We start from the raw sequence: 14,811 nt of genomic DNA, 5'->3' as shown, positions 1-14,811 counted from the left end.
TCCAAACCCGACCCATATGATTAATCTATGCGCACCACACCTGTCAAGTAAACTCACACATAACAAACAGATGTTGAACTAATTCAACTTTCTTGTTACACATAACACAAATATTATCACTCTGTTCAATGATGCACAATCTATTCAGATGATTCTTTGAGAAAGGAGACACATAATTTAAAAAGTTGTTATAACAATTTAATTAAACTTAATTAAGTATTTTGCTTGGATGTAAAATTTTATTAAAACCTAAAATCTAGTTCGTTTTTAAATAAATGTGCCTTTGATTTTGTCGGGGTACAGATTTGCCATAATATAGGGGTTAAAAGATTTTTGTAAAGTTAATTCAAATATTTCAGTAATAAAAAACTAAACTTTTATCAACAAAAAAAAATAAACTTTTCTTTTCTTGGTACTTAAAATTAAGAATTTTATAAGGCAATTTAAAGGGTATGTCTAAAATCAGCCCAATCATTTTGTGCATATTAGATACGCTATTTTTTATGAACCATTAGATTTTATTTATAAAGTCTATCAGTACTCCTTTCATAACATTCTTTGATTTTCATTTAATAAAATCTAATGGTTCATAAAAAATGACGCATTTAATGCGCACAAAATGGTTGGACTGATTTTAAACATACCCCAATTCGAAGAATAGCTCTTCAGCAAAGCATACCCACCCACTCAATATTAGGACTTAGGAGAAATTAGGTCCTAACTGCTGAAACCTTTAACTATGAGCCATTTAAGAAAAGTTAACTATTACTATGCTGTATCTTTACATGTCAAAGGCGTAACACACCCAGTCCCGGATTAGGGCTACAGGCAATTAGGCAAAGATGCAACAACATTCATGTAAGAATTGCAACTTGAATCTTGGGAAATGAGAAACCAAAACCAAAATATTGAAGCAGCCGAACCAAAGAAAAAGAGATCATATCCATTATCCAAAGCCATATAATACAATCAATCAATTCAATGCTGATTACAGTTTGCGCTTTGTATTCCCCCGCCAGTACTCTCCAAGTCAAACAATGGCAGGGAAAACGGAAGACCAAAAATACATTTATATCAGACAAAGATGAGGAAAGGAAAGACAATGAAAACACACCAAAAAATTTTCACGAATGCAGATATACAGAATAGACAACACAAAGAATAAGAAAACACTCCAAGCCCCACAATTTTCTTCCAGACGAACCAGCTAATCATGAATGGCATCAATTGCTTTTCCTGTTCTAGCCTGCGAGATTCGATTTGCATAAATGGTGACCAACTTCAACTGCGTGCTGTTGAGCCCTTCCAAATATGGCAAGAATGCTTTGCCAAGCATGATATAGATATCAACTAGACAGAAAACAACAGTCTGCACCAATCAACATAGACAAAAAAATGAGAACAATGAAAAAGACAGTTAGATAGAGAATGGCACGTGAAAACGTGCCAAAAATAAATAGCAAGAGAAGTAACACCAATTCCTCTAATTCAAAGAAATCATTTATAGTCACGTTTACCATCCATTTCGTATACTATTAAACATTGAGGTACCTTACGAACATCTGCACTCTGGTTTCCAAAAGCTTCAAACAGAGAAGGCAAAAATGAGGGTAACTGAGCCATCAGTTCCTCCTGAGAAAGTTGGCCTACAAGCTGATGAAAATGATGTCCAGGTAATCAATATATATGTTCATTATGAAAATTTAGCTCATGCACACAAAAAGATAGGTCACTGGCTAGTCTGATATGGACCCACCTAAATAGCAACAACAACAAAGCCTTATCTCACTAGGTGGGGTCCGCGATATGCACCCACCTAGTTCTAGAAAAATATGAAATGTAATAATAGTGGGCAGCAAGCACAATACAACAATAGAGAGAAAGAAACCATTCAAGGGTAGAAGATCACACTTTACTCTCTAAAGTACAAATTTAAAATTTAGAGGATCCAAATTCGAAAGAAAAAGGGAATTACTTTTTAGTATTAGTGATATGATACCCACCTACAATTCTGCTTACTATCACTAAATGATACATTATGTATCTTTTCCTTCGTAAATTTAAAACCGGGACATATTTAATTCGACGCATACAAAAGAATCCAGGAACTTGTGTGAGTATATTGATCCAGCCGTTCTTGACAAAGTCAAACCAATGACGTATTGGTTTAACTTATCCATGATTTAAAATTTCAAATATATATAAATATAAAAGAAAAAGGGTTAAAATAATGTTTTTATTAAAAATAAGATCAACCCGGTCCAAAGATAACCTTTCTATAAGTATCACCAGCATATTGACATTGGATATGAGTTTAATGGGGACTTTTCCCAATTTTGAAGCATCATCATTTCATAGGGATGGGGATACTTCCTAGCTCCTACTAAGAGTCCAAGCAGAAAGAAGCTTTAAAAAATAAGTATGCCAAAGTAGAATTCATTTAAGACATCACTGATAGGAAACCATCATTTGCAGCAAAACTTGATCATTACCTTTGTCAAGCAATTTATGCAAGTAACAAGAGTTTTCTCATCCTCAGTAACCAATAGGGGGACAATAACCTGAAATATTTTAATTATTGATATCATTATTAAGTTAATAAAGTAACCCAAGTCCCATTCATCTGAAATACATTTACAAGCAAGAAGAGCCAACAAGTGAAAAATTCAAGAAATACATACACTTAAACATCTGAATGGATCATGCTGGGATAAAACAATAGTCAGGCAGTGCTCTGCTTCATTTGAGACCTGAAAAAAGGACGAAATTTGCTGAAATTAGGAGAAGAATTAACAAGAAGACAAACAAGAACATCGCAATGTTGCATACCTTAGGAACTCTATCCTTTGTTACATTAAGCAGCTTTTCAATAACAATTTCGACTGAACTTTCCATGGCATCTTTCTGGAAAGAATAAACAGAAAGATAGAACAACCTCTTATTATATTCCAAAAAGCCCATAAAAGAAATATGTATGGTTGCATGTACCAATATAGGCAAGGGCAATAAAACAAAGTGGAGTGCATAAAAGGGGGTAAGAACCTGGTTTTTAAGCATTTCAACAAGCATTGAAAGAGCAAGCTCTCTGATTGAGGAATCTGAATCATCCAGCACCTCAAGCACAACTGTCAGAATCTGATTGAAGTACTGCAATGACGATGAAACAAACATCACAAAAGACAAAAAAGAAAAATCTAATATACTGTGCTATGCCGCAATGGTGGTTAACATGATGAAAAAATTAGGACTTAAACTTTTCACAAGCAAAACTTCTGTAACTTCTAATGTCATAGCTGATACAGCAATCAAAGAATTAAAAATGATCATTATATCCAGCTTTAGATGCAATATGTTTTCAAATATAGAAAATGTATATATTATTACTTAATAGTAATATTCATAATGAATTCAAAAACACTTAGGGCCCGTTTGGAAAACTTTAGAAGTAACTTTTTTTAACTTTTGACTTATGAAAAGTAGTAGTATTAAAAAATTGCAACTTTCTAAGAAGCTATTTAGGAGCTTATAGAGAAGTTAAAAAAATTGACTTCTCTCATAATACTTCTACTTTTCATCGTATTTCTATAAAATAAGCACTTTTAGAGTTAAAAATCCAAACACAAAATAACTTATTTATAAGTTACTTTTAACAGAGTCATTTATTGTTTAAGTTATTTTATCAAAAGGAGCTTAATTAAGTTGGTTATCCAAACTGAGCCTTAGACGATAACAGGAAAATAACACTGGTATGATTATGAAGTTCAATGAACTAAACTTCCATTCCATTAATCATATAACTTGGGGCCATGAAGGAAGTATTATCAAATCATACCTGTGTCCAAACAGAAGGATCATTTACTATAGATGCTTCAACGAGCTGTTGAAGTGCAGTCTGCTTACTTGAAACAGAACTACCATCATCCCCACTGCATATCTACACAAAAGAAATAAAATATCGTTTTAAAAGCAGGGAAATATAAGTATAGAAACAGCATCCCAGTGCATGAGACTCCCGAAAGCTTATGAAATAAGCACTTCTAGCTGGTGTAGTTAGGTGCAGCATGATGCTATAGTTCTAAACAACGATTCTGATTATGTCTTCAACATGCGCTCTTGGCCACCATATGGGTTAAAGCACATGACCTTTATTTCTTCATATGTTCTGAAAAGGGATTTCGTTGATAGATACTTTCACTTTCTATATTTTCTGTATTTTTCTGTTCTTAAAACAGTTATCTTACCTCATAACCAAACTCTCAAAATCAAATCTTCTTCATTCCAAAATACAAAATTGTAAAGACAACTGTAACTCTTTTAATAATTTTAAACTCACCATATGAAGAATTTGAGGAATGCTTGGTCCTGTCATGGAGTTAACCTTTACAGCTTCATTTGAGTGATGATTATGGTTCAGCTCAGACAAATGTTCTTTGTCATGTCCAATGCTTTCAGCAGTATTTGAATGTTCTAATGACATAGCATCATTGCCATCAAGATGTGATGACAGACCCTCAAAACTCATGCTACCATCCACTTGTCCAACTTGGCTAGAGTGAAAACCTAAGTTTTGACCTATTGAATTGACCGTGTATGGAAGATTGTTAGTTTTGGAACCAAGAAAGCCACCATTGGAATCGGTTTCAAAATTCTGATATGGTTGTTCCTGGGTTTCATCAGAAGCTGCTTGACCAATACTAGTTTTAACAAGGGTTGAATCTTGGGAACTCCACTTCCTGCCAACATCACTATCTAGTGAACCAGCTGCATACCTACCAAGGTAATGAGTTTTTCTAGACAAACCAACATAACCATCTTCAGACGATGTTCCTGCAGCATCAGATGGATCATAGGAAGACTTTGATCGTTGTCGCTCTTTCTTGTTCTGCAGATAGTTTATTAAGTCTACTTCAATACGAGGGGTGCGTTGTTTAAGAGCTCGTCTCAAAGAGTTCTGTTCCTCGACAGACAAGCCAAGAATATAATTCAGAACAGCAGCTGTATCAAAGTGAGTGTACACGGATATAATGCATGTAATAGCTGCCTCTTTAAGCTTTGTATTTTTATCATGAACCAATGGTGTTAACTTTGTAAGCCATAATTTTAGGATGCCAATGTTAGCAGCACCTTCTGGATTCATTGCATGCTTGTTAAAGGAACTAACTGCAAATTCAATAACAGCCAATTTTGCCTTTGGAGACCGTTGTTCATCCAGTGAGCGCAGCAATGCTGGTAATAGAGAATCTACACTGTATGTTTTACCAACAACTCCAAGAGTTGTTGAACCTGCTTGCTTAACAACATCTTTAGGGTCAATTAATCGAGAAAACACATGAGGTAACATCCGTTCCATATAACCCTCAAAGGGCTTTCGGCATGCAAGAATAATTTCTGCAAGTGTGGAAAGAGCAGCCTGTGCAACTTTATGGTGAGGATCATCCAAGTGCCGGAAAAACAACTTCATTACCTTCTCAAAATTCTGGATTACTTCCTGAATTCCTTTTTGACCTTGCTGCAACAAAGAATGAATATAATTAAAGGCAGAAACCCTAGCAGACCAGCCAGAACCCGAATTAAGCCCTTCATTCAGAGCTTCATGAAGAGATGCTGGTCCATCTGAAAAGTTTGAAATCTCTGCAGGAGATAATTGACTATCGTCAAAACTCCTCCTCCTGCCAGTTGACGATGTACGTGCAGCAACATTCTTTCTCAACAATGGCCTCTGGAAATGAGGTACATAACTACTGTGAGAATCCCTAGCAGTGCCTTCTCTGTATTGTGTATCCATATACTGTCTATCCATGTTGGGGTTCATATATCGCCTAGCCTCTCTGATCTCATTGATTTCGTCAACAGAACTTCTTTCTTGAAATCTTTCAGAAGCTCTTTTACTTGAATATGCTGAAAATGCTGAAGGCGGCTCCGGGCCAACATTACTGTGATATGATAACTTGACAGAATCTTTGGAAGCCTGAATTTGGGCCATTATGTCAGACATACCCAAACCACCATTTCGGTTGCTACCTTTATTGACACCAAAAGAAGTTGAATCCCTTGTTGAAGTGCTAAGCAGACGATTTGATGCAGGGGCAGCAGCAGGGAACGGTGGATCCCGAGATGATGGAGGGTCAACTCCTGCACTAGGGACAATAAGAGATAAATTTAGCCGCTCACAAATAGTTCAAAATCCACACCATAAGCACTTGTAATTATAATAGATAAATTTAGAGGATCAACTCCTGCACTAGGGACAATAAGAGATAAATTTAGCCGCTCACAAATAGTTCAAAATCCACACCACAAGCACTTGTAATTATAGAATGACAACAAATCCTGAAAAGTGAAGTTGAGGTAGAAACAAAATACTGAACAGGTAAACTTTGGTACCTAGATCCAAACTTGATGACCGGAGTGCAGATGAATTACGTTTATCGGACAAATCCAAACCTCTAAGCATGCTTTCAATAGCAGAGACCTTCTGTTTGCTTGCATTCAATACACTTTCCAAACTACGTTCTGTACCTTTACCAAGTGATTTGGCTTGTGAAAAAAGAACACCAGAGGAAACCGATGTCCCTGATGATAGACTTGAACTTCTGTCCATTGCAACAATAGCAGAGGTTCCATAACCAGGTAGATTAGAGGAAGCAGATGCCTGACTAGTTAATGACGTCAGTGCAGTTCTATCACGAATGGAAGGGGATGCATGTCGCCTATGCATTCCTCCATCCTCTTCATTTATTAGCTGCAAGTTATGTTTACCTTAAGCAAATGACTAAGGAAAAGAAAAATAATACTACTGACACCTATATGTGTACCCTTTGAATAGCAGGATCAAATGATGAAAAAAGACGACGGGAGCGCTCAGGCCAAGTTTTTGCAAACATACGGTAGCACATCCTTGCAGTAGACCGCACCTATCATGTTTCATAATCATGTTATAATCATTTTCATGCACATATACCTTGCCACCAATGATGTGGTCGCATGTGCATGTCAATAAAATGCCGAAATAATACAGAATTTATATTTACCAGTAAGAAGGTATTTAAGTCACAATGCAACAAGGTTTTATATTTACCAAATTAAATAACCTACAATTAAGAATACCTCACTCATGGCATCTGAAACACAACACCTTATCATATCTTCATACAAATCAGCTGATCGCTGTATTTCTGGTGCATCAGGCCAATGTTCTAGAATCAAAAGTGCATAATCACAACACCTACAATACAAATGATATAATTAAAGCTCAAAGCACTGGCATATCTTTCCTATGAGTAAAAAATACACACCTTGCACGAAGAACTGAACTACGATCATTTTTTGCACAATCAGCTATACGAGGAAGCACACGAGAAACTTTACAGTTACGCAGCATCTGGAGAGTAGAGAAAGTGAAAATGAGATGTTGCAAGGAGATAAAAGACTTTTAATAAGCATAATAAATTACCGTTTTAACACAGTTATCTGCAGATTCTGCAATTACAAGCACAGTAATCACAACCAGCTTCAGAAGGACCTGATTATCAGATAAAGAATTAAGATTCTGAAAATGTACCTATCATCATTGAAGTTCTAGACAAAAGGTTGAACTTACTGGTATGAACATTTCAGCACATGATTCGAAATCTCCTAGGAGGTCCTTTGACAAAAAGCATAATAAATGGCAAGCCTAGAACAAACCAAATACAAACAAAAAGCATTTGTGAATTACTAATAGTCATTAAAGATCAAGGGCAGAACTTTGTGTATAATATGCACTTATGTCTTACATGATAACATTTCAATCCAAGCTAACATAACGCCAATCAAAAATTATGGGTGAAAAGCAAAAGGAGATCACAAAAAAAGAGAGATACATTGTTTCATAGTTTGCTATCTACCTTTCCCGAGTTTATATAGTTGAACACCCTCTAGGTCTGGTTGGAGACAACATATTTTAGGAAAAAAAGGAGTACTTCAAAAGGGAATATTCATCAATTCCTTCATTCTATAATGGGAGGTGGAACAAGAAGCTATAACTCATAACTCACCACAATCCAATGCATTCCAATAACATCAATAATTACATAAAGTAATTCTAACAATAATGATACACCGAGAATAGGAAACCAAGTAAAATGTCAGTGTACCTGCTTCACAATGCTAGACCTTCTATCCGATAGTTGGGTGGTTAAAGGTCCAACAAGTTGCTTTAGTAGTCCAGAGAAACTTTGATATTCAGTAGCACCTGATAAGGTGGTATCAAAAGAAATTCAGCATTAATGTCAGAATAAAAAAGCAGATATCATAATTCAAAATATCCATGAACATTAAAATAAAAAAACAAAAAAAGTAAAGCCACCGTCCATTAAAACTTAAAAGATAGAATTTTAGGTGCACCACATGTTTAACTAACAAGCCCCTCCTGTGTGTAAAATCAGGATTACAAAATCCACACTTCTATAAAAGGTGGCTCGCAACAGATGCTTTAACCATCACTAAATTTTTCTCTTTCTTGTCCAACATATACATGTATTTTAATAATTCTCAGTTGAAATAGTTCGATTAATAAAGGCATAATGAACCAATAGCTACAAGTAAAACATCTTTCACATTACACAAAGCTCATATTAAGATATTCTACAACAGCAACTTTTTCCAAAACAGGAGGAACTGAGGAAGTACGTAGTTTGTCCAAGCATATAAAATCCGGTAACATACTACATATTTCTGAGAAGAATACGGAAAACACCTACCTCCCAAAACAAGACCTTCAATTCTCTGCATGGCAGCAATTCTAATTGACCAGTCCTTCTCAGGAACGAGGGTCAATGCAATCTTCTCAATTTCCCTAATTAACTCCTTCTCTGAATACACATTGATAGGATCTATGGGTTTCTCAGTGAGATCACCTTCCCCTGTTCATAATTAACCATCAAACATGATACAGCTTTAGTAAAGAACATTGAAAGTCCAACACTTAGGCTAACCAGGGAACTGAAAGTGTGCATATCAACTTTTTAAAGACATAGAATGTAAACAATATATACTGTGTAACATGAAATTATCCAAATTTGATAGTCTGGATTTTATTAATCTCTTCATAATATTACTTTATCTTCCTAGAATAACTTTACTTCCACCACCAACATCATCTAAATTTTTCCACAATTCGCACTTGAATGCTATAGCTATATTTCTTACTAAAAGAAGTTCGGAGCAAATATCCATCATCTTGATTACTAAAAATTTTAGTACTACAATGTACCGAAGGCAGAATCTGAAAAAATCAAGTAGGCTGAATTGTTGGAATTAGAAACCAGCCACAACAGTAACAAAATCCCAATTTCTAATTATAGATTGACAGCCAACATGACAATAATTACAGCACAAGTTGCCAATTGGAATAGCAAGTAGCCCTCATCATCATGTGTCAAAATTGATATTTTCAAAACTCCTACCAATCATGATATGAATTGAAAGCACTTAGTGATAGAAAACCAACTAACCTAAAATGAAAGAAAAATAGAAGAGACCAAAAAGAAACATTTAGGGGATGATTGGTTTTCTATTTTCATTCTCAATAAAAACAGAAAATATGTTTGGTGGCACACAATTAGAAACGTTTTTGTTGAAAATATTTTCAAAAAATACACATAAAACTAAAAACTGTTTTTACATTTACAGCATTTTCAAGAAATTGCAGTGTATACGATTGATAATGTTTTCATTCGAAAACGCGGGGGTTATTGTTTAATTAGGCTGATTTCAGCCTTTTATGATACAAGGCGCAGGTTTGATCCTACAGGATAACAGTTTTTATTAAGCCTCGCTAGTATTGGACAACCATCTGTTTGTGATTTCATTTTCTTATTTCATCTTTTGAAGTTATGTTCAGTTGTTATCACTTTTGCCTTCAAAAATTATTCAACGTTAATTATTATTTATTTATTTAAAACAATATCACCGTACAATTTCAATTCATTATTCTTTTTGTTCCAATTTAAGTTCAATTTTCTTAAACAATAATAAGGTCATTGTATATAAATATAAAAGTTAATCTAGCAACAATATATTCATCTTTTTAAAATTTAATTGAGCTTTAAAAAAAATTCTTGCAATCTAACGGATTTATAAATTATTGTAGTTGATTAATAACTTACTAAATGAAGTATATATATATATATATATATATATATATATATATATATATATATATATATATATATATTGATTAATTTTAGTATTGAAAATTCATTTTGAAAATGGATCAAACAAACATATTTTCACCATTTCCTTAGCTTGAAATACTTCGGTAAACCAACCTTATCCCTACATGTCAACCACAATTTTGTCCAGCACATATCGAATGGTCAATGAGCTATTATTATCACAGGAGTTATAAGGCAAGTAGCCAATCATAGTGCAAGAGAGAAATGGAATATATACATCTAGTCTAGTGTACATAGTGGGAACATGAGAGAGATTTAGTGCAAAATTTTCTTTTCCAAAATACCCTTCATCATATATAATCTATAAAAATATACTTTATAATGTCTAAGACTTGAACCCATAACTTTTTAGTCTTAGTATAAAATACTTACCATCATAACTAATATCACATTTGTTAGTATTGCACATATTTAATTCATAAAAAGATGAACGTGCCTATTAATAAACTAATATGTGGATAAATTATGCACAATACTATAAAAAATTGCTACTATCTGATATACTATCTAACAATTGCTATGAAAAAAATTGCAGACATACTAACCTCCAAAAAGAGAGGTCTCCCTTGATGAAGTTTTAGCCTTTGGGCTACTTTTCTTGGGATTAACACTCAAAGGCTTAATCTCCCCAGTCATATAACCGCTAGAAATACCATCCGAAGGATGAACTTTAGGTTGAATGCCCTCCAGCCGGGCATTAATATCTTTCATCTGAAGCAATAGTGATTTAATAAAAAAGAAGGATGAATCCTCACAGTAGTTATCATGAAAATGCAAAATGAACTCAAAGATCCAAATTAAATATGTGAATTTTTTGTGGCTGAGTAAAATATTAAATAACAACGAACTCAGGATTTTGGTTCTTCCTTTAACATTTACCAAGGTTGAAGGAAGATTGTGGCGTTGAAGTTCATCACGGAATTGAGACCCAGCTTGAGCATACATCTCCTGTAAAAAAACGAGGATTAAAGAAATGTATTTGGATTTGCCACAAATTTAAATCTCCAAAATCCAAATTAAGTATGACTATGTGATTAAACCAATAATAATGCACTTCAAAGAAAAATCTGATAATAACAACAACAACAACAATCCCATTATCCATAATTTAACAAGTTCCATTAATCCAAAACTTCAGGCTTCTAAAACCTAGATTACGTCAACTCACAAATTCAAAGTTATATCCAGTTAACAAGACCACGTAGAAAAATATATAACAAATTGTGACATTAACCTCAAAAATCGTTTGGCCAATAACCTCCAGTTAAAGTATTCTAACATCAAAACACTTTCTGCAAGGCAGACTTCATTTTTTTTTTCCCCAATTTTTTAAAAGTCACTGCCAATATTTTAACATAAAAATGCAGCCCAGTTATACAATATAAAATTCCAACATAAGACATACTTCAATACAAAGGATAGCTGCTTCTCTAACAGCAGGATTTGGATCATTCAGCAAATGCAAAATCTGTCAGTGATCGAACAGGGTTAGCTTTGCATAATAGAGTATTGAACTAATATATATATATATATAACTGCATATTTGTAAAATCCAGTAAACATACAGGAGGGAGAATAGTCCGTTGAAGGGGAAGTTCAGTAGATGAAAATAAACCAATTGCAGATGTTACAGTTCGTGAAAACTCCTCTCTGACTCTCCAGCTTTTGCATGTCCAAGCAAAGGCCCCTGCTCTTTCCACAATTATTGTAGGAGAAGAAACCTGCAAATAATAATGGTATCTCAATCACAAAATGAATGGAACGCGAAGAGTCCCCACAAAGTCTTTTAATATTGAATGAGGTCAGCCCAGTGGGATGGAATGACTTCACTAAATACATAGTTCCCACATTATCAACATATAAGTTCTTTGATATTTTCCTGTTAGGACTTAGGACAAACATGCAGAAATGGCATTCTGTGAGATCAGTTAAGATACAGCCAGGACAATTAGATGAACATATTCAAACTCAAACTTCTGTAGAGTATTCAGAGAAATAATGATTTGTCTAATTGTCTGGAAATAAATCATAGCCTATTGCCAGCATCTCCAACATACATTTTTCTAATGCCTAAAACATGAGCAACGTAGCTTAATACCAAAGTCTAAATTGAGCTACCAAAGAAGCAACATACAATATAAAGCAATCATCCACTCTAACAAGCTTCCATCTTAGCCTGTAAGAATTTAGGAAAAAACTAAACTAAACTCATTCATATCTCATTTCAGACATTCTATTCCAGCAGCAGTTTACTAGTACACATTTTTCTCTGCCCAACAGCTTAAACTTCGGGAAGAGATATATCATCACCACAGCTCCACTCTAATAATAATAATTGTTTACTACGTAAACCTAACCAACCACTTCGGTTAGGAAGATTCTTAGGCACTGCACATCATGACACTCCAACAGAATAGCATGGCTGCATACCAGCCTTGACTGATTTCCAATAAGATCACAATTGCGATTAAAAACTTGCAATATTATTCAGAAATAGGAAGTCTTCTATGAATCAATTAGCCACAGATTACCTCATATCCAAGTAATCAATGATCATCGCTTATCAGATTTTCCATTTCTCCAGAATCATAGGACTTTCTAACAGGTTAACTAGAACTAAAAGTGTAGCCTAGAGAAGCATTATAACCAAACGGCAAAGAATGAAACCTTCATGCACAAACATTAAAACTGTGATATGACTTTTAAGTTTAATACCACTGAGCTTTCTCTTCATACACTCAAAGTCTTTATGCCCATTGCCCTTTTTTAACAGTTTTCACTGTCATCTCTCATGGCTGAACAGTCCACAGGACCATAACGTTACAAGCAAGCTAACACAAGCTTTTCCCACTTTCCTTTACACGGATTCTCCTCTGGGCAAGAATCTACTTTAATAAGGGTGTATTTGGATCATCTGTGAAAATTAATTATTCAACAAGCAATTATAAATGGAATTATTATACCTTTTAAAAAATTTTACTAGATTTACTTTTATATATGATATTGTTCTTTTTTAATAAACCTTTATATATAATTGATTGATGCCTTTTATGATCAATGATTAAAAAAATAATAATAAAATAAGCGTATAGAAGTAAATTAACGTAACGAGTAGTTACCAAAAAAAAAAATAACGTAACGAGTTATTTTTGGAATGTAAAAATAAATAAATAAAATAAACTATCCACACAGTAAAGAGGACATGGAATTATCAAAAAGATAAATTAATACGAAGAGATCTCTTTATATGACATTATATTTTAATATATAAGGATATTATATGCATGTATTATGACTTATGCACTTAATAAGTTATTAATTCCAAATCCAAACTAGGCAATTACTAGTGCTCAGATTCACAAATGCTAAAGCATAATTTTCCTCCATAATAGATTTTCGTTTAGCATAGATAAACTAATATACTTAATCTTTTTCAAAATTTATTGAATACTCTCAAGCATATCGAAGTGTATAAGATACAGTTTTTCCACTTACTTACACATCAATACTCTCAATTTCCTCACAAAAATCGCAATCGAATTCCAAAAAACGGTTACCTCCATGAGAGTGAGCAGGAGCCTCCGCGCGGCGTCGCGGACGGGTTGTTTGGCATCGCCAAGGCGGTCGACGACCGCGGGGACGAGCGCATCAAGGTGAAGCTTGAACTGCTCGCCGGAGAGAACGGCGGCGGAAGCAAGCGCCTGAAGTGCACCCTGCGACACCTTGAAGCTGCCACCGCTTCCGCCACCAGCACCGTCCTTCAAGAGATCCAAGCAGCAATTGACAAGCGAAGCTACCTCGGAAGACGTGAGGCTCCTTCTTGAAGCTTCTAGAAGCTCGTGGAGGCGCTCGACTCCGGCCATCCTCTCCTTCGCATCCTTCGCACGCGCCAGCTCTATCGCTTCCTCCATTTTGCCGAACAGAGAGAGGATCGGATCTGGTGCGGGAGGGTTCAGATCTGGCTTCGGGAAACCAGGTTAGTGAGTGTTGAAGTTAGTTACATTGAGCGGTTGCAAATGCAAATGAGAAACGCAAAATGCAAATTGAAATGCAGATGCAAATGCAACAAGATAAAGGGCGATAAATTCGGAAGGAGGAGAGTGCAATTTAGTGTAGTAGAGAGATAAAGCGAGACTGAGATTGACGAGGGAAGAAGATGATGGAATGTGAAGAAATGAAATTGAAATGAGTTACGAGGAGGAAACAGTGTTTAATTGTTTATGCGGTTTTTGTTTTTTCTTTTTCCTTTTCTGTCTCTTTTATTGAGGTTGTTGGTTGGAACTTGGAAATTTAACCAGCCATGTGCTCCTAATCTATGATGTATCATGTATATAATTGTATTCCCAGTGTTGCCTTTTTTTTTTTTCTTCAAGTCCAAAAAAAAAGGTGCTGCTTTTGTAGTTTTATTTTTTTTTTTAAATGGAGATAAAATAGACTTGTGAGTTAACATTTAAAATCATCTCTGAATCTTCATTCCCAACCCAAAATAGTCTCTGAATTTTACATTAATTTAATAGGAAAGGTTTAGCTGAATAAGTTTTTCAATTTTTTTCTTTTTATATATCTCTTTTTTCCTTTAATTAATTTTTATTGT

General features: G+C 34.6%; 1 protein-coding gene across 1 annotated transcript; it reads right to left on the bottom strand.

Moving 5' to 3' along the window:
• Nucleotides 1–923: 923 nt before the first annotated feature.
• Nucleotides 924–14,502, bottom strand: LOC130960874 (CLIP-associated protein-like). Its single transcript, XM_057886375.1, has 21 exons — nucleotides 13,775–14,502; nucleotides 11,783–11,938; nucleotides 11,623–11,685; nucleotides 11,097–11,165; nucleotides 10,763–10,928; nucleotides 8,742–8,903; nucleotides 8,136–8,233; nucleotides 7,601–7,675; nucleotides 7,454–7,522; nucleotides 7,296–7,381; nucleotides 7,108–7,225; nucleotides 6,816–6,914; nucleotides 6,385–6,742; nucleotides 4,334–6,132; nucleotides 3,833–3,934; nucleotides 3,043–3,147; nucleotides 2,830–2,904; nucleotides 2,682–2,750; nucleotides 2,493–2,561; nucleotides 1,552–1,653; nucleotides 924–1,369 (listed from the first exon to the last, which is right to left on the bottom strand). The coding sequence occupies exons 1-21, from the start codon at nucleotides 14,126–14,128 to the stop codon at nucleotides 1,208–1,210; spliced, it is 4,356 nt and encodes a 1,451-aa protein (XP_057742358.1). The 5' UTR covers nucleotides 14,129–14,502; the 3' UTR covers nucleotides 924–1,207.
• Between the last annotated feature and the right edge of the window lie 309 nt (nucleotides 14,503–14,811).

The sequence above is a fragment of the Arachis stenosperma genome, chromosome 2 (assembly GCF_014773155.1).
Source record: "Arachis stenosperma cultivar V10309 chromosome 2, arast.V10309.gnm1.PFL2, whole genome shotgun sequence".
Lineage (NCBI taxonomy): Eukaryota > Viridiplantae > Streptophyta > Magnoliopsida > Fabales > Fabaceae > Arachis > Arachis stenosperma.
Note: the sequence above shows the minus strand (reverse complement) of the source record. Positions and strands in the feature narration are given on the sequence as shown.